The 23904-nt window shown below is 40.3% G+C and overlaps 2 protein-coding genes across 4 annotated transcripts in view; both read left to right on the top strand.

Annotated features, from left to right (window-relative positions):
- The first annotated feature begins 318 nt into the window (after positions 1-318).
- lrig2 (leucine-rich repeats and immunoglobulin-like domains 2) lies at positions 319-18025 on the top strand. Its single transcript, XM_023287599.3, has 18 exons — positions 319-1008; positions 1584-1658; positions 2221-2355; positions 2913-3056; positions 3280-3423; positions 3664-3807; positions 4121-4264; positions 5294-5374; positions 5772-5843; positions 6047-6115; positions 7361-7524; positions 7860-8171; positions 10757-11038; positions 11376-11816; positions 11965-12117; positions 13028-13168; positions 13777-14046; positions 14363-18025. Exons 1-18 carry the CDS (start codon positions 821-823, stop codon positions 14593-14595), a joined length of 3192 nt encoding a protein of 1063 aa, XP_023143367.2. The 5' UTR covers positions 319-820; the 3' UTR covers positions 14596-18025.
- Positions 18026-20536: 2511 nt separating this feature from the next.
- The window catches only part of LOC111565011 (membrane-associated guanylate kinase, WW and PDZ domain-containing protein 3), a 147248-nt gene continuing 143880 nt past the window's right edge, over positions 20537-23904 (top strand). The window contains exons 1-2 of one of the 3 annotated variants that reach the window (XM_055010700.1): positions 20539-20734; positions 20822-21539. In XM_055010700.1, coding sequence (XP_054866675.1) covers positions 21233-21539 — 307 coding nt within the window. In that variant the 5' untranslated portion in view covers positions 20539-20734; positions 20822-21232. Of the gene's footprint in view, positions 21540-23904 lie in introns of all 3 variants that reach the window. The other 2 variants (XM_055010701.1, XM_055010699.1) reach the window with 2 other exon arrangements.

Here is a 23904-nt window from a genome sequence, read left to right on the forward strand (position 1 = left end):
TAGATATCCCGTTAAAAATCAGCGGTTTCCAGCTAGAATAGTCATTTACCACATGAACAATGTCTAGACTGTATTTCTGTTTAATTTAATGTTATTTTTATTGAAAAAATGCTTCTCTAAGTGACCCCGAATTATTGGTGTATTTAAGGAATGTGAGATACTATTTCATACTACATCAGCTGAGAAAAACTTTTTGCTCTGTTCCGTACATGCTACCACAAAAACATGTTGTAGGGCGAGCCAATCAAATCGCTGTAAATGTGTGACAAGCGTCGACATAGTCCAATAGGATAACTGTAAACATGCTGGAATGGGGCGGGATCTATGGTATCCTATGTCATCAACTCACGGCGCTTTGTTGTTTTTTCGGGATAGAAAGATTGAGAAAACAATTGAAATTCGTTGCAAACAGTCCGGATTAAGTGAATATAGCACTTCATTTGGTTCGGTTTAATCAGAAGCCCACAACATCTGGAATTAAACTGCTCTTGTCAGGTGAAAAGTGGCGTATTTTTGTGACCACATCAGCTCCGCAGTGAGCTAGCTAGCTACTCCAGGAGGGTGTCCTGATTGGAGCGGAAGGAATTCCAGGCACTGGGAAGAAGGGCAGAATCTCTGCTGGGATGCCTCACGCAAGTTGGAAAAAACTGCATTTGACGATTCCACCGGGAGTCATGACGCTATAAATCTGGAGTATGAGTTCATTTGACTAATATCAGTTTGCAGGAACAGTTTGGCGGCTTTGTAACTGTTAAGTTAACGTGCCAGTTTAGCGAGTTAGCTAGCCACGTAGCTACCTCTCAGTGGTAAGACATTTAAAATGGCGGAAGGTTGGCCCAGTCCTTCGGTTCTTGTCTTCATGCTGCTGAGTTTGAGTGCCAGGGCCAGTGAGTCTTGTCCAGCTGCTTGTTCGTGTTCAAAAGGACAGGATGAGGTTTATATTCTGGACTGCAACAGAAGAAAGCTGTCGGTGGCTCAGCTGGACCCCCCAGATGGGATAACCCAAGTGTAAGTACACAACTGATAGATGTGAATGTGAGTAAATCAGGAGTGTAGGTTCTGCGCTGTATCCACAGCACTGGTTTGTTGTCCAACCGAAGAAAACAATATCTTGTACCGAAAAGCTGCTTTATCTGCATTTTATCCACTCCATCTTCAACTTGGTGAGATTCTACTCGATTATTTTTTTGTTTGTTCTAGGACACAGACTACTTATTTACTTTTATGATGGAGACAGTCACGAGAAAGGAGCATCACCAAAGTTACTTAAACAGTAATTGTGTAAACTTTATTGAACCGAAAAAGAATCCTTACTGTTGTTTATTAGATACACCTAGATGGAGTATTACAACCTTTAAAATTACTTCTCTACAACGATTTCAACCAAAATATATTGAATCTAATAATGGTAGTATGTTGCTGAGCTCTTCTATTGGAGTGTTTTAGTTTAAGCAAGGTGTACTTAATAAACATGCAACTGAATAGATATAACAGATCATGGTGGTCCTGGGTAAATTTGCTCAAAATGTCAAGTATGCAGCTGGTATAATATGATAGTAATGTTATGTTAAATTGTATTTCAGCACCATGAATCACAATGAGCTGACGGTTCTTCCATTCCTTGGGGATGTTTCTTCAAACATCACCTCACTGTCGTTGTAAGTACAAAACTCTCTTCAGGTTCTCATGTTTGTCCTGCCCCGAATTAAACAAGTACTCAAAATAAGTCTTTGATGTGCATTTTTTTTTATTCCTTTACATAAAACCATGTCTTCATTTATGTAAAAGGCAGGAATTTCCTCTCTGTAGTGTTATCAGTTCTAATCACCTTAAACTGCGATTGTTAAAAATTGCCCGGATTTAGTTTATCAACATTTATATAGTTTAGTGTAGTGTGTCTTCTTCACATCCTCTGTCAAAGAAAATACTTTTTAAACATTTGTTTTTAAATTAAAAAAGTATTTTCTATGAAATTGACACATCAAATCTTTTCTATAATGTTAAAAGAAGCTTTTTCCCCCAGCTTTTTTAAGTCTTGTGTGTAAATACAATGATACCAAATCATTGGTAATGAGGGATAGTGTTTTGTTACTCAACATTGCGTACAGTGTTGGAAATGATTTTCCCCCTTGTTGATGATGTTTGAGTGTACCATAGCTATGGCTTGTCATAGTAAAATTGTCATTGTGAAAACTAATACCTGATTTATTTTTAATCTAGAGTCCACAATCGGATCTCTGAGCTGTTGATGCATCAGCTACAGCCATATGTTTCCCTGGAGACATTGGACCTTACATCCAACTCTATCTCTGAGCTCAAAGTTGGATCCTTCCCGTCTTTGCAACTGAAATATCTGTGAGCAATCATTGTTGATTTAAATCATCTGCATGTAACTTACCACTGAGAACAATACATATCAAGTAATGTACTAATCCACAATATCTACAATGTCTTTATAATACAGGTTAAAAATAAATCAAAATTAGAAAGCACCAGAGTATGTATGTATGTAATGTAATTACAAAGACATGTACACTTACTAAGCTACAACTGTAAACTGATTTGCTTGCATAACAGTAAATCAGTGTACAATTATAGAAAAACGAAAGGTATAAAAAAAGAAAGAGTGAGCTCTGTGTAATACAACAGTCAGATGTCAAGTCATGAATGTATTACAGAGTAAATATTAAAGCAAACTAGCATCCTACAGTACAAGACATTTCAAGTATGCGCGTTGAGTCAGGCATGAAAACCACCTTGTTTAGATCAATTTGTTGGTACTTAGAGACCATCTTGTTGTTGACCAACTTATGCTGCAAATATAGTCACATCCATAGTAGATGTAATCAGAGAGCAAATATTTTACTTCCTCCTGATTTTCGCTCTGATGTTTCTGCTACTCTATCCCATAGGAATTTGAGTAACAACAAGATCAGTGTCCTCGAGCCTGGCTGCTTTGAAAACATCTCCAGCTCCCTGCTGGTGCTGAGACTGAACAGAAACAGATTAGCAGTGCTGCCATCCAAAGTCTTCAAACTTCCACAGCTTCAGTTTCTGTAAGTGTCAGAAGATCTATTTTTGGTGCAAAGCTAAAATCATCTATCAAGATTGGGGTGACTTATAGTTGGAAGACAAATCAGTGGATTTTAAATTTGTTCTAGCAACTCCCATTTAGGTTGTTGGCCCGATTTAATGTATTAATATATGAAGGGAGTGTGAGAGTTGGTTTTTGTATAAAGGCGCTTGGATGACGGAACGTGATGCTCACTGTCTTTGTAGTGAGATGAAGCGCAACAAGATCAAGATAGTGGACAGTCTGACATTTAAAGGGATGGACTCATTGAAGTCACTGAAGATGCAGAGGAATGGCATCACTAAGCTCATGGATGGGGCCTTTTTTGGACTTAACAATATTGAAGAATTGTGAGTACAGTGTTGTAGACTATCCTTCAAAGTCACATTCAGCAGTATGTTCATCAACAATTGTGAAACAGTAGAATGTACATAACATTTTAATCTACTATTAAGAAGCTAAAACAAACTTTGTCATCTGTCTTAGAATTTTGTGAGCTGTTGTTAGCAAGGATCATCCTTGTAACGAGTCTGTTTATGTGTCCACAGTAGTTTTTGCTAAATGTAATTTTTTCCCCATCTTTGTCTCAGAGAGCTGGAACACAACAACCTAACTGAGGTTAACAAAGGTTGGTTATATGGCCTGCGCTTGCTGCGTATCCTGCGGGTCAGCCAAAATGCTGTTGGCATCATTCGACCAGACGCCTGGGAGTTTTGCCAAAAGCTGGAGGAACTGTGAGTGTGTTTGCTTCATTGCTAAAATCTCCGTGTAGCTAAGAGAACCCACGTTCTTTGATCAGTCCCCAGCTCTGAAATTTGTTTTGTGTTTAGAGAAATTACTGTTATATTGCTGCAGTATGTCTGCCTGAAACTGACTCAGCAATTCCCAGCCTTTGGTGGATGTATTGTATATGTTTTCATTTTTGTGAAAATTGTCTAATTTCAGGCGGGATCTTTGAATGTGGAGCTGTATTACCACACAGAACAAGTGTTAAATACAAATATTGTTTGAACTAATGTTTGGAATATTTATGGCTGTTTTATGCAGAGATTTGTCCTCCAATCACCTGACTAGACTGGAGGAGACAGCGTTCATAGGATTAGGTCTCCTGGAGAGCCTAAACCTGGGAGAAAACTCCATCAGCCATTTGGGAGAGGGAGTGTTCAGTGGCTTGGCAAGTCTGCGCACCCTGTAAGTATTATACCTCAAAGAAATCTGTGTGAAATATGTGTTGCCTATTTGCTCCAAACAGTTTAATGAAATATAACAAAGTCCTGGCTTGTTCTTGGCTCTGTGCATTCTCATGAAGGTTCCTGATTAAAGTAGGTCTGTGTTTGTTTCATTCTCTGTGTCTAGTTCTAGTCCTGTTTTGAAAACATTTCCCAAGTTAGTCCAGCATAGTCTTGAAAAAACTGTAGAAATTTCTAAATCTCCATCCTCTAATATAGTTGTTATGTGCTAATCCTTGTTGTCCTTAGTGATTTGTTTAGTTTTAAATTAAGCTACCTAATATGGTTTCCGTAAAATTTGTTTCTCCTGGTTTTGTGTTTTCTTTCTGGAAAGTCACTGTAGGCTGATTTTAAAGCAGTTGAAATGTGGGGAATTACCATGTGTGTCTGCGTAGATTTACAGTAAAAAGCAACTGGACTTCTCTTTTAGGTTCTTTAAGATGTTTCACCTCTCATCTTCATTTCTCAGAACTGAAGAAGCTAATTGAAGTTAGCATTTAAGTAAGAACAGATGAGGGATATAAAGCATTGAGGAAGTTGTGAACTCATTATTTGCTGCACAGAGCTCCGTTTAAGCAGCTGATCTGCAACATGCAAAGGGTCGTATTTGGGATGTTGACCATCCTGAGAGCTTTCATGGGAGAGGGGAATTGGAGAGTGCTGAATCTCTTTCAGAGGTGGCCAGGCATGAGGAAAGAGGAACAAAAGAGCCCATGACCCATCCTGTAAACACAAGGCCTCTCTGGGTTTCCAGTGGACCCATGAACTGTCTCAGTGCTATACAGAGCCAATTATTTCCCCTTATCAGAACAGCAGTGGAAGCACACTGTGGCACAGTGTGGAAATATGGTATCTCAGATTGTTAGTCTTCAAACTAAAAGTCACTGCTACTGGCAGCCACAGTGGAGATAATGTGCCCTCTCTGTTTTTTTCATGAGAAGTCCTTAGATGTTCAATCTTTATAGTGTGTTTTACTGTCTTCCTATTTCAGAGATATCCACAATAATGAAATCTCCTGGGCCATCGAAGACTCCATAGGTGTATTTGATGGAATGAAGAAGCTGAATACACTGTAAGGACACTCAAATTGTACAGAGGAGTGGATTGATATGAATAATAATGATTTGCCTTGAAGTTACCCAAACACAGTCAATGTATCTCAAAAGATGTATTGATGCTTCAGACATTTGGTTGTGGACTACATTTTTAATGAAATATTATTTTACTTTATAATGTTACATTTAATCCACTTTAGATCTGTTTCTAGGTAGGTTTGATTGAACTGTTTAATTGCTGCTCATCTATAGTCCAACTATCACTGAAAGGCTGGTTAGTCTTTTAATTTAATGTGCACAAAACCTGTTGACACAGTGGTTCCAGCGTGGAGTAAAATATGACCTAGGAGCAGGTTTCCTTTTTGTAGCTGTTTTACAAGATATCACTGGCAATATTGTTTTTTTATTTTCCAGAATCCTACAGCAGAACAAAATCAAATCAATCACTAAAAAAGCATTTGAGGGCCTGGAGGAGCTGGAACACCTGTGAGTAAAACCACTGATCGTTTTTCTCCACACAGTCATATTTGTGTCTCTGTAGGATCTGTTTTTGTTGTTGAATGATTCACGATAGCAGAAAGGTTTTATTACCACTGTGCTGTTGTTGCTCCATGCTTGTGAAACTGGGTTCCATTTTGATCAAATCACATCATAGGTGGGTCTAATCCATATTTCTGTCCCTTCGGTAGGGACCTCAGCAAAAATGGCATCATGTCGATACACCCTGAGGCGTTGTCCCATATGAAGCTCAAAGTATTGTGAGTAGACACTGAATGAATCTTACAGCTCACATAACCACATGTAAAAAATAGATTTTTTTAAAAATTAATTTTGTTTCTTTGGTGGATTTGTTATTGTTTCCTTCATTAGAAAGGAATTACAATCTTTCAGGAACCCTGCAATTAATGGACATTTGCATTTTAAATTGTAATTATGTTATTGAAGAAAGTTACTGATCTACTGTAGGTATTTTAAGTCACTTTTTGGTGATGACATTAAAATATGTGTAATTGACAAGTTATTAGATTGTGAAGCCATATGTATTTTTAGTCTTAGTTTTCCAAGCAAAGTCTTCTGAGTTAGCTTTTGAGTGGCAGCAGCATGTACTTAGTCGGGTCGGCTGTCTCTTGCATGTAAGAAAAGGCAGCTGAAAAGTTAGGTCTATTGTCTTTTTGAGGTTTTGATCAGCCCTTCTTAGGAGTGTCCCTCAAGCAGTGGCAGACTAAATGCTCCAGCTGCTGCAGAAAATGTATCATGACAGTATTCATATCCTTTTGATAGTAATCAATCTGTTGCCTTAATAGAATATAACTGTTTGCGTAGTGAGTGGCTTTCCCTGACAACTTGGTTAGAAGAGCATAACGGCGACACCCTTGTACCTGAATTGTATTTTAGGACCAACTATATTAAAACACAGTCCTGGAGGTATTTTTATAGCAGTAAATTCCATTTCATGCCATAATTTAGATCGTTTAAAATGTGCTTTTCCATCTATGCTTTGGTTGCAGTTGTCTGGATAGCTGTGGTTGATGGAAATGGTTTATAAACAAAGGTTTCCCAGAAACCGCTTCCTTATAGTGGTTCAGAGCAGTAAAGGTTTATGGAAGTTATATCTCACATTGTAGTATTGCAAGGGTCACAGGGCTCTGCTTGTATTTTTATTATGTATAATAAACTACAGCTACTCTTGCTTTTTGCTCCCTCTGAGTCATTTATTCAAGCAGGACTGCACTTACTGTTACGCTGTCAGATACCTCTAAATGTGCATAGACCTTATTGTCCCTCATAAAATGATCAGGTTAAACTGAACCTTCATTTTAAACAAGTTTACATGTTGGCTCTTTCTAAAGGTTAAATATAATAATCACATCTTGACGTATTCAGGGATGAGTCATTGAAATCCTAAATATATGTTCATTCTAATTTCACATTAGTTTGATGATTCCATCTAATTTTACAATGACTGTTCTTACGTGTCCTGAATTACCTTTTTTTTTTCTCAGTGTTCTGAACACGAGCAGCCTGCTTTGTGACTGTCATATGCAGTGGCTGGGTCCTTGGCTGACAGACAGCCAATTCCAGCAGTCTGTCTCCGCTATCTGTGCCCATCCTACCAATCTACTTGGTCGCAATGTTCTCTCCATCAGCCTGGAGGAGTTTGTTTGTGGTCAGTCTTCTCTTTTATAATTGTTTCCAGTGTAGTCCAGTAAAAGATACAGTTGAAAATGTTTGTTGCCATAAGCCAGGTAATAATAAGTTTTCATTTTGACTCTTGAATTTTTTTATTTAATAGTTTTACACACTAAAACTTAATGAGTCACAGTGAAAAAGTCTAACCGTTTGGAAAATGTTGTTTTTTGATCAATATGTTTGCCCTTCCTGTATTGGCATATTGAATGAGGAACACTAACTAATGTCTTACATTTTAACTAAGAGATCTGCAGGTGTTTTCTTAATTGAGAGAATGCAGAGTTTCACGCTGTCTGTCCTGCTTCTGCACAGATGATTTCCCAAAGCCTCAGATCACAACTCACCCAGAGACATCTGTGGCACTGCGGGCCAACAATGTGACACTGAGCTGCATTGCGTCCAGCAGCAGTGATTCACCAATGACCACAGCGTGGCGAAAGGATGGGGAGGTGCTGTATGATGCAGAAGTGCAAAACTACGCCCGGTACCAGGAAGGAGAGCTGATCTATACCACTGTGCTTCACCTCCTCAATGTCAACTTCACTGATGAGGGCCGTTATCAGTGTGTGGTCTCCAATCACTTTGGCTCCAACTACTCCAACAGAGCAAAGCTTACTGTCAATGGTGAGTAGGGCTGAAACAATTGTTCGAGTTACTCCAGTAATTTGACTACTAAAATTCCTCGACGCAAAATTCTCTGAATCGAGGCTTTGTTGATCCACTATGTACGAGTCCCCAGGTCACTAACTGGCGGGCTGTGGTCCGAGTCCGTACTCACACGCCATCCAATACGTACCCGGACCTGTAATCAATAGATTATAAGGGGATTTTCAATTTGACGGGAACCATCTATTTTAAACGGCAGTGCTTTTCTAGTGTTTACGGCTTTGATTTAGCAGATCAGAGGACTGAACTGCGAAGCAAGTTTAATATAGTCAGACTTTCTTTGTGTAAGTCAGCTCAACAAGAACTAAAACCTCAGTCAGAGTTACCAGGTATGAAGGTGTTCAATAAAACGATCACAAATATGTTGTTTTAATAGGGAACAATAAGGAACATAAAAATTAATGACTGTAAAAAGCTGCGATTTGAAGTTATGTAAGACAGGAATGCTGGTAGCAAACTGTTAATTGTGTGTTAACATATTTATTTGACCATTTAAACATTATCTTTCATCAGGGAGCAGCAAAAACAGTCTATGTTCAGTAACAGCTGTCCCTGTTAGTAAGGTGAAAAAGTCCACAGCTGGGAGTGATTGCAAAAGACTTTTTAGTCTGTGAAGTCGATGTTTGTACTTCTTTTTTGGCCTTTTTAGGCTTTATTATATAGAACAGTGGAGAGTGACAGGAATCATGGGAAGAAGCTCAAATGGCTGTGGGTTGGACTCGAACTCTGCATCGGGGACTCTCGTCCTGGTTTATGTCATCACACAAAAACCTTCCAGTGATGCAGGTTGAGGCTCATACGTGCCGCCATTCGTTGGTTCTTCGACAATACTAATCAGAATGCAGTCTATAGCTAACTACTTCTCTGTGGCTGTTAGCTTGTCTTCTTTTAGTTTATCTCTATTTCTCCCATACGCTGAATGCAGCCAGTCTGCTGAAGCCTCCCTCCACTGCTAGTTTGGGTGAGATGTGATGACGTCTCTCTGTGATGAATGAGTGAGACTTTATCTGGTTCTCTGGTCGTTCATTGAACCTTCACACCCCATAACTTAGCTCCTGAATTAGCCGCCGTTCCCAGCTCTCTCTTGCTTGACACACACACGTCAGTGTCATTGAAACCTCAACATCAACAACAATCAGTCCGTTACAATAATAATTTTTAAAAACTGCGTTAAGGTACGATAAAATGATTGTCGTCATTAATGAATTGATACGTAAACGAGACAATAACGCGTTAACGTGCCCAGCTCTTTTAAAAAAAAAATATATATATATATTTATTTATTTATTTATTTATTTATTTATTTATTTATATGTGTGTATATGTATAGCAGCATGTCTCTTTCTACCCTGAAACAACAAATCGGCGAGGAAAACCATCAGTTTAATCCTGCGTGGACTGACGAGTATTTATTTTACCACCAAGTCCGAACGCCAAACCAATGTGTTTCCTCTGCAACGAGTGCGTTGCAGTGCTGAAAGATTATAATGTCCAAAGACACCACATTGAAAAACATGCCGCCTTTCGGATAAACTTTCCCCAGGGATCTCATGAGAGGGCGGCTAAAATTCAGAGTTTGCGTCTTACTACTGGAGATGTACTGTAATGAAGCGGACTTACACAGCTCCGGACAGGGCCACAGCAGCTTCATGGCAAAGAAAAAGAGGCCATTCACAGACTCAGAAACTGTGAAGGACTGCATGTTGGCTGTCGTGCAAGAAGTTTTAACCGACGATAAAGTTAAGACGAGTCTGCTATTAAACAGGTACTGTCTGACACTTCAGACATTCGCAGGGATGACATTCTCGCCACAGATGTCTTCGAGACGCTGTTAAAAGAGCTCAGGAAAGCTCGTAATATGGCTGTAGCAGTAGACGAGTCCACAGCCCAGCTTTGCATGTATGTCCCTTTTTTGACGGGAAAGTTGCAGTCCACTTGCTCAGTTTGTTTGGATCAGCATACACATGTGAATCAAGTTTTTCACACACAAACATGCTAAAAAACAGCTGTTGTTGCTCTCTGACTGACAGTACTCTTCACTGCCTTCGGATTGCATTTACATCTTATGAGCCAAACATTCGCGCTCTTGTTCAAAACAAGAGGTGTCCTTTCTCCCACTAGAAAAATCAACAAGGGAAGTGTTACACACACATCTTCCACCAGGACGTTTACTTCTGTTGCACAGCGTGCTCACTTCTGCTTTTGATGGTGTAGTTATAAATCGGAATCTGCACATGCCAAGCACTCAATTAATCGCCAGAAAAATCGATAGAATATTTGATTACTAAAATTATCGAAAGCTGCAGCCCTGATGGTAAGGATATTTTGTTCTTTTCAAAAATTGCAGTATTATCATATTTTTATATCTTAAACTTTTCTTGTATATATTTAAAGAATTTGTTTGGTAATATTGTGTTTTTAAAAACCAAATCAGTGACCGGTCAAAAAATGTTAAATTAATTTGCAGCTTATGTTTGGTCCCTGTTTTGTACACGTCTCTTCTGCCGTGTCCCACTCTGGACTTTCTGCCCTTTATCTTTCAGAGCTGCCTTCCTTTCTTAAGACTCCCATGGATCTGACTATCCGGACTGGGACCATGGCCAGGCTGGAGTGTGCTGCTGAAGGCCATCCGTCACCGCAGATTGCTTGGCAAAAGGATGGAGGCACTGACTTCCCTGCTGCCCGGGAGCGCCGGATGCATGTGATGCCGGATGATGACATCTTTTTCATTGCTAACGTGAAGACAGAAGACATGGGAGTGTACAGCTGTACAGCTCAGAATGCAGCTGGTAGTCTGTCGGCAAATGCTACACTGACTGTCTTGGGTGAGTCGCTCACCTGATTAGCAGAGAAGATTTGATTTTGTTTTTCCGTTACTGGGTCATTTAAGCTCAGTCACTCCCCAAATTGGCTACTCATTTATGTCTGTCACTCATCACAAGCTTTTGTTTTTGTGTTGCCACCTTGCCTTAACTAATGACAAAGTAAAGGCAAAGCTTTTTTATTGTGGCCATGTAGGATACTTTAACCCGACTAGCTGGAGTATCTGTGACCCAACTGTTCAGTCAGTTAATGAATGTACATGTGAGATTCAAATGAAGTTACAAGCACTGGTAACTTATCAGTGATTCAGTAAATAAAGATTTGAATCTTCTTTTTCAGAAACTCCGTCCTTCATGCGACCACTTGAAGACAGAACAGTGGCCCGTGGTGAAACTGCTGTGCTTCAGTGTATAGCTGGAGGCAGCCCTGCTCCACGTCTTAACTGGACTAAAGATGATGGACCTTTGGTGCTAACAGAACGCCATTTTTTCGCTGCAGCCAACCAACTACTCATCATAGTTGATGCTGGTCCCGCTGATGCTGGGAAATACACCTGCATCATGTCTAATACTCTGGGTACAGAGCGTGGCCACATCTACCTGAGTGTTTCACCATCGCCAAACTGTGATACTGGCACAGGGTATGACCAGGATGGCTGGACTACTGTGGGCATCGTGGTGATTGTGGTGGTGTGCTGTGTGGTTGGAACCTCGCTGGTCTGGGTCATTGTCATCTATCACATGCGTAGGAAAAGTGAAGACTACAGTATCACCAACACAGGTTAGTTGTTTGTCATATAAAATAAATTTTCCTTGTTTAAAACTTTTTCCAGTGAGGAAGGCAGTTGTGCAATGTGTCTATGCATACTTACTTGGGAGGATAAGATGCAAAACTCAGAACAACATTACAGAATATGTCTCTGTTACAGATGAGATGAATTTGCCAGCAGATATCCCCAGCTACCTGTCCTCTCAGGGTACATTGTCAGAGCCTCAGGAAGGCTACAGTAATTCTGAGGCTGGCAGCCATCAGCAGCTTATGCCTCCTCTCTCCAATGGATACGTTCATAAGGGCACAGATGGTGGGTAATCTTGTATTTTAGATATACTAAATTTTGGTATGTTTCGCTCTGTAACAAACCTTTTGTCAGCACTACAGATAATGTTATGCTTGATTATGTGTAGTCTGTATTTTCCCATGATCCTAAGCATTTTGTGTTCACAAGTATCACAAGCAATGGCTTATCATAATCGCAAGATAATTATGTCATGATCTACCGAGGATCCTTATTTTACGTGAGCGCTCAAGATTCTTAAAGTAATCACCTATGCACTGCACATACACATTACTTTGTGTTGTTATGACTGCGCTCACTTTACGTCAACAGAAAACTACAAGAGAGAAGTTCCTGTAGTATATGCACAAGAATTTATACTGTGCCTTTTATTGTCTTTTGAACTTTCAGAATAATAATTAAAGAATAATTTAGGGCACTATAATAATTTCAGTAATATAACAGTAGGTCATGAGTGTGTTCCTGTTTGAAATCAGTGATTTGTTTGCAATGTTGACTTTTGATTAGACATAAATTACTAGCTGATAAAGTATTTATATCAACTGATGATAGAAAATTATTTCTCATCAAGTACTTTATCTAGTTTTTATCTAATGGGTTGGGGATTTGTCAACATTGTGATCACAAGAAAGAAAAGCTTGTGATGTTGACATTGCAAAGAAAGAAATAAATCAAACATGCAAGGATACTTTGCCACCTCTCTTGTATTCTGTATGAATCTCTGCTGACATGACAAAGGAACAAAAACAGTACATTTTAAACATCTTCTAAATAAAACATGGCTTTTCAGATCTGCTTTCCGAAGTTTAAAGTTTTGAGACATTCCCATGCCCATTAGGTTCTTGTTTCTGCTTTTGTGATTCGACTCAGATCCCCGTTGAAAGGAGACATTGACTAATTGTAGTGTTTGTCCCAGGTGTGTGTTACGGAGACACGGGCAGTGAGGTGGAAACTGAGGGGAATGGCATGCTGCACTGCAGGGTTGGCTCTCTATTCACTGGCCGTAGCAGCTTCCATCCTGGTGAGCCTCGTGAGGGACTTGCTGGAGTTTCCACAGGTTAGTGTAATGGACACACAAGCAGTTGTGTAGATTGTGTTTCTTTTTTTCCCCATTTGAAGAAAGTCATATCAAGGGTTTTGTAGCTGCAATATTTATGCCTTTCAATAAGTGTTTTCAAATTCACATTCACCTCACGTTTACATTATAGTGTTGAAAGGTTTTTGTATGTCTGTTTTAATTTATTTTTAATATTATTACAAAATTGTACATTTTGCTTAACAAAAACATAAAGGCAAACAATTTTAACTGTACCTAAAATGTTCAAATACAATAATTAAGAAGAGGGAAGCAAAATACTAAACAATTTAATGAATCTGTAAGTGTCTCTGTTTGTCTGTTGGTCCCCAGCATTGTAAAACCTAGAAAATTTATTTTGAAAATTATAATGCAATTTCAGTTCCTTTAAGAAAATTGTTAAATCCCTGCTACATAATCTAGATTGTGATTCTTTCACATACAACATATGATGATAGGTCTGATAACAATCATCAATGGAGAGATGATTTTCCCAAGCAGCAGCATACATTACATTGCCCAAATCTCTAAAAAGAAAAACAAACATATGCAAAGCTACTCTTACAAACACAACTGTTCTTTCTTGCCAGGTGGTGCAGGTCCACTGGTCATCTGCTCAGACTGCTACGACAATGCCAACATCTACTCTCGCACACGGGACTATTGCCCTTATGCCTATCTGGGGGAGGAGGATGCACTGGACAACCCTCTGCCAAGCCTGAAGGAGAGCATCAGTGAGCATGCTCAGCACAAGGACACAACACTGGAGAGCTTCATTAGCAACCAGGACCCTTCGGTCTTTCTCACCTCACACGACAAAAGGCTCAGCAGCCACACTCCGCCAGAGCACTACTCTAATGGTGAGACTTGAAAACAGAAGTCAGTCTGCAAACCCGTATGTCCAATGAGGTGTTTTTGGAGAATGCTTTGAATCTTAACTCTCCAGCAGCTACTAAAATATCCTGTTGAGTTCTGTAAACATTTTCCTTTTCTTCTGGCCACTATAAATCTTGCAGATGCACAGGCTGCATTGCTCTTAACCTGTCTTTATGTACTGTGTGAACACAAAGGCTGAATCACCCATTCTGCAGATGAAAGATTTTCCATTGTGTTGAACCCATAAAGCTGAAGATAATATGTATGCATCTAAATGTTGTCTTTTAACTGTCATTGCAGATTTCCTTAGCAGGTCTTTCTGGAGAGATGGGGAAGATGCAGCCTCAAAATCGCAATCAGGAGCATCCCAGCTCCCAGTGACTGTACTCGGGACAGCCCCTCTGACTTCTGCTGCAGATGTGGCAGTGGAAAAGAATGAAGCAGAGGTAGACTGTTTCCCCAGCCAGTGCACCCAGGACCACAAAAGTGCCTCTAATAGGACTAACCTTCAGGAGCATCCAGCTCCCACATAGATCTTTACACTCTGACCACTTCTGCCTCTGACTTGTTGTTGCTGCACCCCTCCCATCCCCACTTTCACCCACTACCTCCAAAGAGACTCCTCACATTCTGCCAAAGATGCTCTCTTGTATGTTTACATCCCCCTTTCACTCAAGAGGACAAGGTAACATTCTCCACTGGTGTAAGACTGCTGTGCAGACTGGATAAATGGAGTGGTGATTAAAGTGACCTCCTCCTTGACACCTCCACCTCTAGAGGACCTCTGTCTCCCACATCCTCCACTCTTCTTTGTTCTCATACTTGAGAAAACTATGAATGTATGCTTTAAAGAGCCATGTCAGATGCTGCCATGAGAGAACACCAAGACACGGTCGAATCTATACAAGCTCTCTGCTGCTGTGGGACTGAAATAATGTGCCAGTTGACATCACACTGGCATCATTGCTAGTACAGACACCTGTTGGAGCAGCCTCCATGACTTGAGAGAAAATCACTTAGCACCTCTTCCCAAGTAGGGGGAAATGGGGGTTAAACAGGGGACGGTTGTAGTTCCCTGACCAGCAGTTTTTGGTTGATCACATTGGACACCCTTTAAGGCAAAACCGCCCTCATTCCGACAGCCATCCTGACTGACTCAAAATTATGCTATGGTATCCTGTTATGCAAATTCCAGAGACAGTGACACCAAAATATGGTGTATATTATGAATATATATGAATATATCCTGTATTATCTTTATCTGATCTTGTTTTTGTCCTATATCAAACGCAGTTGTTAATTCCATTAATTGTATGTCTTCATAATGATCAGTTTGGGGAGAAAGCGTAGTTGTTTTGCACATGAGACAATCACAATATTGCTGGCTACTTTGTAATGGTTGTCTAATGGATGGCCTTTTTAACAAGCATTCTCAGCAATCTTGTTCAGGTGACAACTTTATTTTTATACAGTATGCACTGATTTTGTTCCCTTTTATCATATGTTACAGGCACTTAATTTAATGGTGGCAAGTTTTAATATGCAGTCTGCATACTGTTTTACATTGGGAGGATTTATCATCACAGTTTTATCTCAAAAAGGTCACGACCCTTCCATAAATACTGATTAAGCCTAGGTTTTCACTTGGGACTGTGAAAAATTAGAATGTATTTTATTATTTTATACATGTATGTATGTGTACATAATGCTAGTTATCTATTAAATGCCATGTCCTTTTAGTCAATTTGAATAGAGATTTGAGACGCAACCTGCAGTAAGTTTTAAAACATTAAGCTTATTTGTTTAAGCTTACGCTGCCCTTTGTTAACCAGAATTTTTTACGTGTTGGTTCAGGTAACAAGATGAACATTTTCGTGATAATTGGGTCTTATTTTCCTCGAAAACAGTAATCAGACAGCAGCTGGCTTCAGTAAACAGCGCTGTTTCCAAATGTCAGCTGTAACATTGCTTTGAGGTTTAAAAATTAAAATGCCTCTCATTTAGTGAGGACCTGTTTAATCAGGTTTGATCTCATGAAATGTTCTTAAAAATCCTCTCGAGTGTTGCTCTTCAGAGTTGCTCAAATGTGATTGGTTTTGTGACTCTTATACTGTATCTGCTCAGTATATTTAGTAAGTTGCCCTTAGCTGCCAGTATATTAGACATACCTACCTAAAATGATTGAAGCCAGTGAAACCAGTCTGTTGATAGCTAATCCTGCTATGTTCAGTTGGTGTTAACCCTTTGATGGGCAGTGTGGGTCAGGAGATACCCATTTTCCATTGGATTTGGGTCATTTTTGATACACCCATGCGCATACAACATGGGTCAACACCACAGTGGTGTTGATTAACTTTAATGGTTGTTGTGGAGGATGTAGTTACACTGACATAAATTGTCATTGTTTTTCCTCCCAATTTACATCACTCTGTGCAGAAACACCATTTTGCGTAATGCAGAACATTTCGGCAGCACCTCACACTGCCTTCTCCATAATGATTATAGAGGTGAATCAACACAGTTTTAACAAAAACTGAACATTATAACCCTCATTAATTCAAAATAAGTATGTCTAATAAACTGGTACCTGAGTCTATATCATTGTCAGTTTTGTAGCGATGATGTGTGACAGCAGATTGCCTCCATATTCTGGAGGTTTGTTGTTGTTATTGTCATTTCACAGTGATAATCATTACTCCTACATTCTGCTGTGCTATTGGTGGCCAAGAAAAGATCTGACATGTTGTAGTGGTACAGAGTGTTCAAGGGTACCGAGTTCAGCCACAAGAAAAATCGATAATGCTGAAAAGTTAATCTGCAGTCCATTTGTGATGACGTAGCTTGATGTTATGTTTTCCATGCTGTGTCACAAAGTGTAGCATGGTCAGACAAGTTATTGTTACTTTATTATCAGTAAGTATTTAAAATTCCATTAAGTTACAAATGGTATGCATAAAGCTGCACCTCCTATATATTGTTCCTCTGATTTGGTTGTAATTTGTTTTCATATGTACATAACCATTCAAAAGTTTGGGGTCACTTAGAAATGTCCTTATTTTTTGAAAGAAAAGCATTTTTTTTTCAATGAAGATAACATTAAATTAATCAGAAATACAGTCCAGAGATAGGTAAACAACTGTTCTAGCTGGAAACAGCTGATTTTTAATGGAATATCTACATAGGGCTATCAAGGAACATTTCCAGCAACCATCGCTCATCTATTCTAATGCTACATTGTGTTAGCTAATGGTGTTGAAAAGCTGATTGATGATTAGAAAACCCTTGTGCATTTATGTTAGCACACGAATGAAAGTGTGAGTTTTCATGGAAAACATGAAATTGTCTGGGTGACACCAAACTTTTGAATGATAGTGTAGGTACAAGTGTTTGCTCCTTCATTTCCAAATCAGCACATTCCATGTCTATTCCTGGGAAACTGATATCAGCTACAAAGGTGATATTAGACTAATACTTTTTTCTAAGCCAACACTAATGCCTAAGCATGACTTCCTGGTTTGCCTGATACACTCCGTATTTCAGTCATAGCAGATCCTGGTTGTTTCTTGATGTTCTCTGACTGTTGGCCAAAGTTAATTTCATGCCCCTCCTGAGCGACACAAAAATTTAAATGAAAACTTGCAGCGACAAGTCATTCTAATGGAGCTGCATGTCCGGGGGACATACATCGATTCAGTGTTCAATACTTTCTACCCACACAGCCTAGCATAATGTGCATTTGTTTTATTTTATTATCTGAAACGTCCTTTATGACTTTATACCAAAGTTTAGCAGTAACTGCTCTGGCAATATCCAATGCTGCTTTTTTTTGTATTGTTGAAGTTTTGCAATTTTTTTTTTCAATTGTATTTTGAACTTTGTTTACTTGTACATTCTGTAAAGCATGTCTAAAGAGCCCTTTTGTTACATAGCCATTACTCGAACATTAAACGTGAATTCTGATAATTTGTTTTCAATCTTGAATGTCTGCCTCGACACCTGGAGTAGAATTTTACATTTTTTACATCTTCAGAGTATTTGGTTTTTCCCAATCAGAAGTCTCTAAAAATAATTAATTTACAAAATGTAGCACAGAAGGACAGAAAGTGCTCACGTCTTTCAAGCTATGACAAACAAATGGTTGCTTTTTTCTTTACAAACAACTAAAATCTTTATCAGAATAGGTCATTTTAATCAGTTGTTTTCAGATGTCTGTAATGATATGAGTCTTTACTCTGACAGACTGCAGAGGAAAATCAGAGTGTGTGCTTGCACAATTTGATTTTGGGTTACAAATAATTACATCACAGCGGTCTTAGCAACGACATGATTTCTGGGCACACCATGGAATGATTTAAAAGGCCAAGCCATTCATAATCTGGATTTAGTCATGTCAAGCCAACACAAAGCCAGCTAATACGGGCCTTAAAAAACTGTTAGTCCATCATCAGTCTTGACGTCAAGAAAAAGACCTCATTTTAAAGTCCCTCCTACATAAATCCAGAAGAATCCCAGAAAACGCTGGATCCGTGTTCAGTCTGATAGTGCTGCAGCCTTTTTAAAGTGTTCAGTTTGTTTGGATCTTTGCTGCACTCCCTGGTCCCCATCAGAGACATGACACAAGCTTTGTTAATCATCTCCTACAAGCTGATGAATTATTCAGCACCATGTCCAGGGTAGCAACTCCGTATTTAAACACAGACCTCTAATGGATCACGCCCAGAGAACAGAAGCAACTGCAGCCTCCAAAGTACTACAGAAGGAGTGTGGCCTGCTTCCCATTTTAAAGTTAATGAACTCTACTGACATATGACTGTCCTGTGAGTCACCACATCCAAATTGTCAGAATCCATCCGTGTGTTTGGCAAAAGCAAGCTGTGCAGTGTTCATAGCATGCTGTGAAACACAGCTAATTATCCTTGGAGATAAACTGACGTGTACAAATTCGAAAGAACTTCATAAGCTGCACTAAGACGCCACTTGAGTTTTACATCTTCAGTTTCGTTACAATCAAGATCTGGCCATGAAGCCAACAATTTAAGGCAAAGAAGGCGTTATATCTCAGATGGAGTTGGATACCAGTACACGTATGTTTATGTAAATGAATGAGCTCATGGAAAACCTGTGCTCTGAGGATGTGAAATGTGTAGGCTCTGCATATAGGTGGGACTGCAGTTTCCCCTGGAATAAAAGCAGCAGCAGATGAATAGATTTGTATGATTATATGATAATGGTTTTCCACTTTTTATGATCTCTTAATACCACATAGAATGCTACTTAATGCTGTTTTCAAGATTATACAAACAAGTACGTGGACATTTAGCAGATTTTAATCAGTATTTCCAGAAAAGGTATCAGTAAAATAATCAATGTCAGTTGGACTCAGAAAATTAATAGATGACTTTCCACTAGATTGAAGTTCTTTCTTATTGAGTCATATGAACTCAGAGTTTTGGGCTCATAATGAAAAGGTTATATTGCTACAGCAGGCAAGACAAAAACACTCAAGAGCTTTGTCATTAAAATTCAAGACTTTTTAATGCCTTGTAAAAACCTGTTTTGAAGAGAATTACTTCAGTGCATTTCAGACCTGCATAGCCTGAAATTTACACATGAACGTAAAAATAAAGGCCACTGCAAACAACTGGAAAAACAAAGCTGTAGATAAAAGTCTAGTGGTAATTAAATCAATCCGATCATTATCCTGTAGATAATGAGTGGATAAATGCAGCTGACTGCAGTCAAGCGTGATGGTAGGAGGCTATGCAAGTATAAATTATAGACCTGAGGGGGAGATGTAACGATGCAGTAAATAGGTAGAAGTGCTGTAATTGCATCAGTAGGTGGCGCTGTGTCTACATTCAATTAGGGTCACCTGGAGTTTGCTCCACTAGAATCCCTCACTCTTTGCAAATGTCGGCTCCTAATTAGGTGTAATTTGTTTTGCATGCTTGATGTTAGGATTACATGCTCTGTGTATTTTCATTGTCTTCTGTGTTGCACAAATTCTGCCTCATATGTAGAATGAGTGTCTTAAATGTTTTTAAAAATGCAGATAGATAAGATAATCCTTTATTGCTCCCAGGCCAGGGGAAATTTACATTGTTACAGCAGCAACATTTTTACAGCAGCAATAAACATATGTATTGTAAAAATAATAGTATGTACAATATGTACAAGGATGAAAAATGAAAAGGAAGGACAAAGAATTAATACACTGTAGACAATAACAATATAAAGTGGCTTGTAAAATAAAATGAAAGTGCAAGATGCTGCAGTGCAATAAATGCTATGCCAGTTTTATTGTGGTCGGAGATGATGCGGATGATATAAGTGAATGTTCATTATTTATTTTAGACAATGACTAAAATGAGTCTAAATTACAGTGAGCATTACTGGACTGATACACATTTTTGTCTCTCTCTCTCTTCTAGTACCACAACACACCGGAGGATGGAGCAAGAATGAGCGTCTGGAAAACTGCTGTTGCTGAGCGTAAAAAGGGGCGTTTCGGGGCTTGGCAACATCTCTCTTGGCGGTGCCAGGTGTGTTCAAACCTGTAGCAGACAAACGCTCGCAGATGCCTCCCAAGTCAGTCATTATGGGCTGGATCTCAACTGCACAAACCGCCAACCGGTGAACGCTGCCGCCCGTCTATTTTCAGCCTGCCCACAGGTATGAGGGATTTCTCATTGACGCACTACATTTCAGCGACAGACACTCCACCATCCACTGTGAGTGAAAAATATTCTCTGTTTGCAGTTTAGTTTTGACTACTCGCATCAGGAGGCTCCTCCAGAGACGAAACAGAGCGCGGATATGGCTCCAGAGTGCCGATGGAGAGCATAAAACCTTGATTGTCTCCTTTTTTTCCCACCTTCTCGCCGCTATCAACTCTCCTGCTTTACGCGCAAGAAGCGCTTGGAATATATTGCAACCAAGGCAACTGTGCGCACACCAGAGCATAAACCCGTGGGATGACAGAGCTCGGCGGCATATCCACGGGTGAAAATCAGCCTCGTAAATGTCAAGAAGATGAAATTCCCAGCGGGTCGGGAGAATAACTCAGGAGGGTTTATTAGGCCGCGTCACTTCGCGCTTATTTAACAACAGCAGACCGAGGCGACTCCTAACAGTTAGATCGTTAGTTATTTGGAAAAAGAGGGGGCAACCATGTCCAGGACACTGAAGAAGAAGAAACACTGGTCCAATAAAGTGGTGGAGTGCGCCGTGTCATGGGGGAACCTGGGGGACTTCGGCTCCGTGGTGGAGGTCCTGGGAGGAGCAGAGGTGGGACAGTTCCCCTACCTGGGTCAGATGAAACTGGACGTGCTGGTGTGTCACGTCGGGAAGCTGCCCTACTACGGGGACGTGCTGCTGGAGGTGAACGGGACGCCGGTCAGTGGACTTACAAACCGTGACACCCTGGCTGTCATCCGCCACTTTCGGGAGCCGATTCGCTTGAAGACCGTCAAACCAGGTGCGTCCTCAGCCTCTCTGTTCCCATCGCTACTGCTGCTGCTGTGATACCTGAGCTCTGTTTGTAAGATGAGCGTTTTGATATGTGGCGTCCCGTAAAGACAACAGCCCTCACGGTTACATCCACCAAATAATGTAGAGCTCAGCAGAGGCACTTGTTACTACCAGGAAGCACAACATAGTCACCCACAAGTTAATATTACAAAAATGATTCTGCAGATTTGTCTTTCATTTATTGTGGTATATGAATTAAAATCAGTGCAAATAGCACAAAAAAGTGACTGAAGTGAGTTTACATACACCACCCCACCCATCCGCACTTCCTAAAGGAGAACCCAGACTTCCGCTTAAAACCTCCTACTGTTCCATAACAACTAATTGGCCAATTTTCTCACCACTTTCTCAGGGAGTTCGAATAGTGATAATGGTAATAATGGCATGTAGCCCAGTTGGAGCCTTCTTAGCTAAGTGCACTTACATGCATAGAAATAGGCCCTAATTACATCCCCCCATTATTCAGGCTACTGTGCTGCCCATTGGCCACAGTAGCTGGGATGGTGAGCTGCGCTGTATTCCATTGTCCCATCATCCCCCATCAGCTCTTTAAGGATGCTGGCTCTAGGTTTTATTAGCTGTGATGACTTAGTACTGCCTCTGACCCACCCTATGGGCCCCAGACGTGATGGATTTTTAGTGGCACTGGTGGGACAGTTTTGTGTCTATGTGAGAGGGAGATGGCCTTAGTTTGACTATATGCCGGAGCTGGAATGTCTAAACAACAACAGAAACTGTTCAAAAAGGTTACATCAGCAGCAGCAGCAGCAGCAGCAGCAGCAGCAGCAGCAGCAGCAGCAGCAGCAGCAGCAGCAGCAGCAGCTGAGTCCCAGCACCTCAGGCCAGAATCCCTGAAGATCAGCTGTATGTGTGCACATGCGTACTTTCAGTGAGCCTGTGTTCATGTGAGGAGGTTCCTACAGTGTGTATTTTAAATTAATAATTCATGTTTTTTATATCTTTTATAAGCAAACAAGAGATGAAAGAAAAAAGTAGATTCATGAGTCCACCACCTATTAGTGTGCATGCACATATAGGTGTGTGTGTGTGTGTGTGTGTATTCCATGGCTCTGCACTCCCCAGAGCTCCTAACACCATGCTCTCTGCCCCACTAACCAAGGATGATTAATAAAGGGCATAGAGGAATGAGAGAGCAAGTCAGGGAGAGAGATACAAAGAAACAGAGAGAGAGAGAGAAGCATAGGGAGAGAGACATAAAGAGAGATGGGGAGAAAATCGGCTCTGCCTTTGGCTCCAGGCTTGACTCCCACACAAGGCTGTTTGTGCTCTTTAAAGCTCATAGGGAAGTAATAGGTGGCAAATATGGCAAAATTCTTCTTCACATATTTCTCCACTGTCATGCCTACCAGTCTGACCTAGATGTCTATACTCTCGTTCAATTCAATTCAATTCACTTCCTCCTCAATGTTTTGGTAAAAAAAAAAAAAAAAAAAAGACCTCATAAAGTCTCCCCGGTGTCAGTATACAAATGGGACTGTTGTATTGTATGATTATGTATTGTGCATGTGTGCACATCTGCGCTGTGTGTATACATTCCTGTGTGGTAGCCTCATGTTTAATTCACACCTCTTACATAATTGAGTTAGTGAGTGGATTTTCTCCACTCTGATGGAGGTGGTGGGCCTGGAAGATCAGCTGCTACCAGGAAGCCCAGAAAGCTGCTATGACATGATGGCGGCCGCCAGCAACGGACAGAGTCCCAGGGTCCACCAGGTGTTTCGCTGCACTCTTCCCAATATCCTCTTGTGCTCCGTCTGTCTCTAGCTGTGGAGCTGGTGGGCTTCCCATGCTGCTGCTGACAGCTGGGGTTGAGTCAGGAGGGAAGATGGAGAGCGTGCACAGATGTAAAGACAGAAATTTGGATTTGAGGCAAGGATTGAGTGATAGGACACAAGTCTCTAAAGGGTCTATTATCTGTCTGAGCCACTGATCGAAGAGGAATGCGAGCTGAAAGACTTGCGCAGCATCTCACTTAGTTTTCTATAGCTTATTCTGGTGCATCATGTAATCTCTAGGGGCTGCCAAGAAACTTCTCTCACATACATGCATACTCACACATACCACTGAAATGAATAAGTTCATACTAAGCCTATGCCAGGACTTCACAATATTCCGTTAGGTGGATGTGCCCATTTCCCTGGTATCTTTGATTAAGCTTGGAGATGCCTCCATTAAAAACTATGCGCTCAGTGCAGGGATCTATTTCTGCTGGCACCCCCAGGTAAGGTACGGAAAAGATGCCTGATGAAAAGCTTCTTGAATGGCATTTCAGAATTCCTTTTCCGCTGCAC

Source organism: Amphiprion ocellaris, chromosome 5 (genome assembly GCF_022539595.1).
Source record: "Amphiprion ocellaris isolate individual 3 ecotype Okinawa chromosome 5, ASM2253959v1, whole genome shotgun sequence".
In the NCBI taxonomy this organism is placed as follows: Eukaryota; Metazoa; Chordata; class Actinopteri; family Pomacentridae; genus Amphiprion; species Amphiprion ocellaris.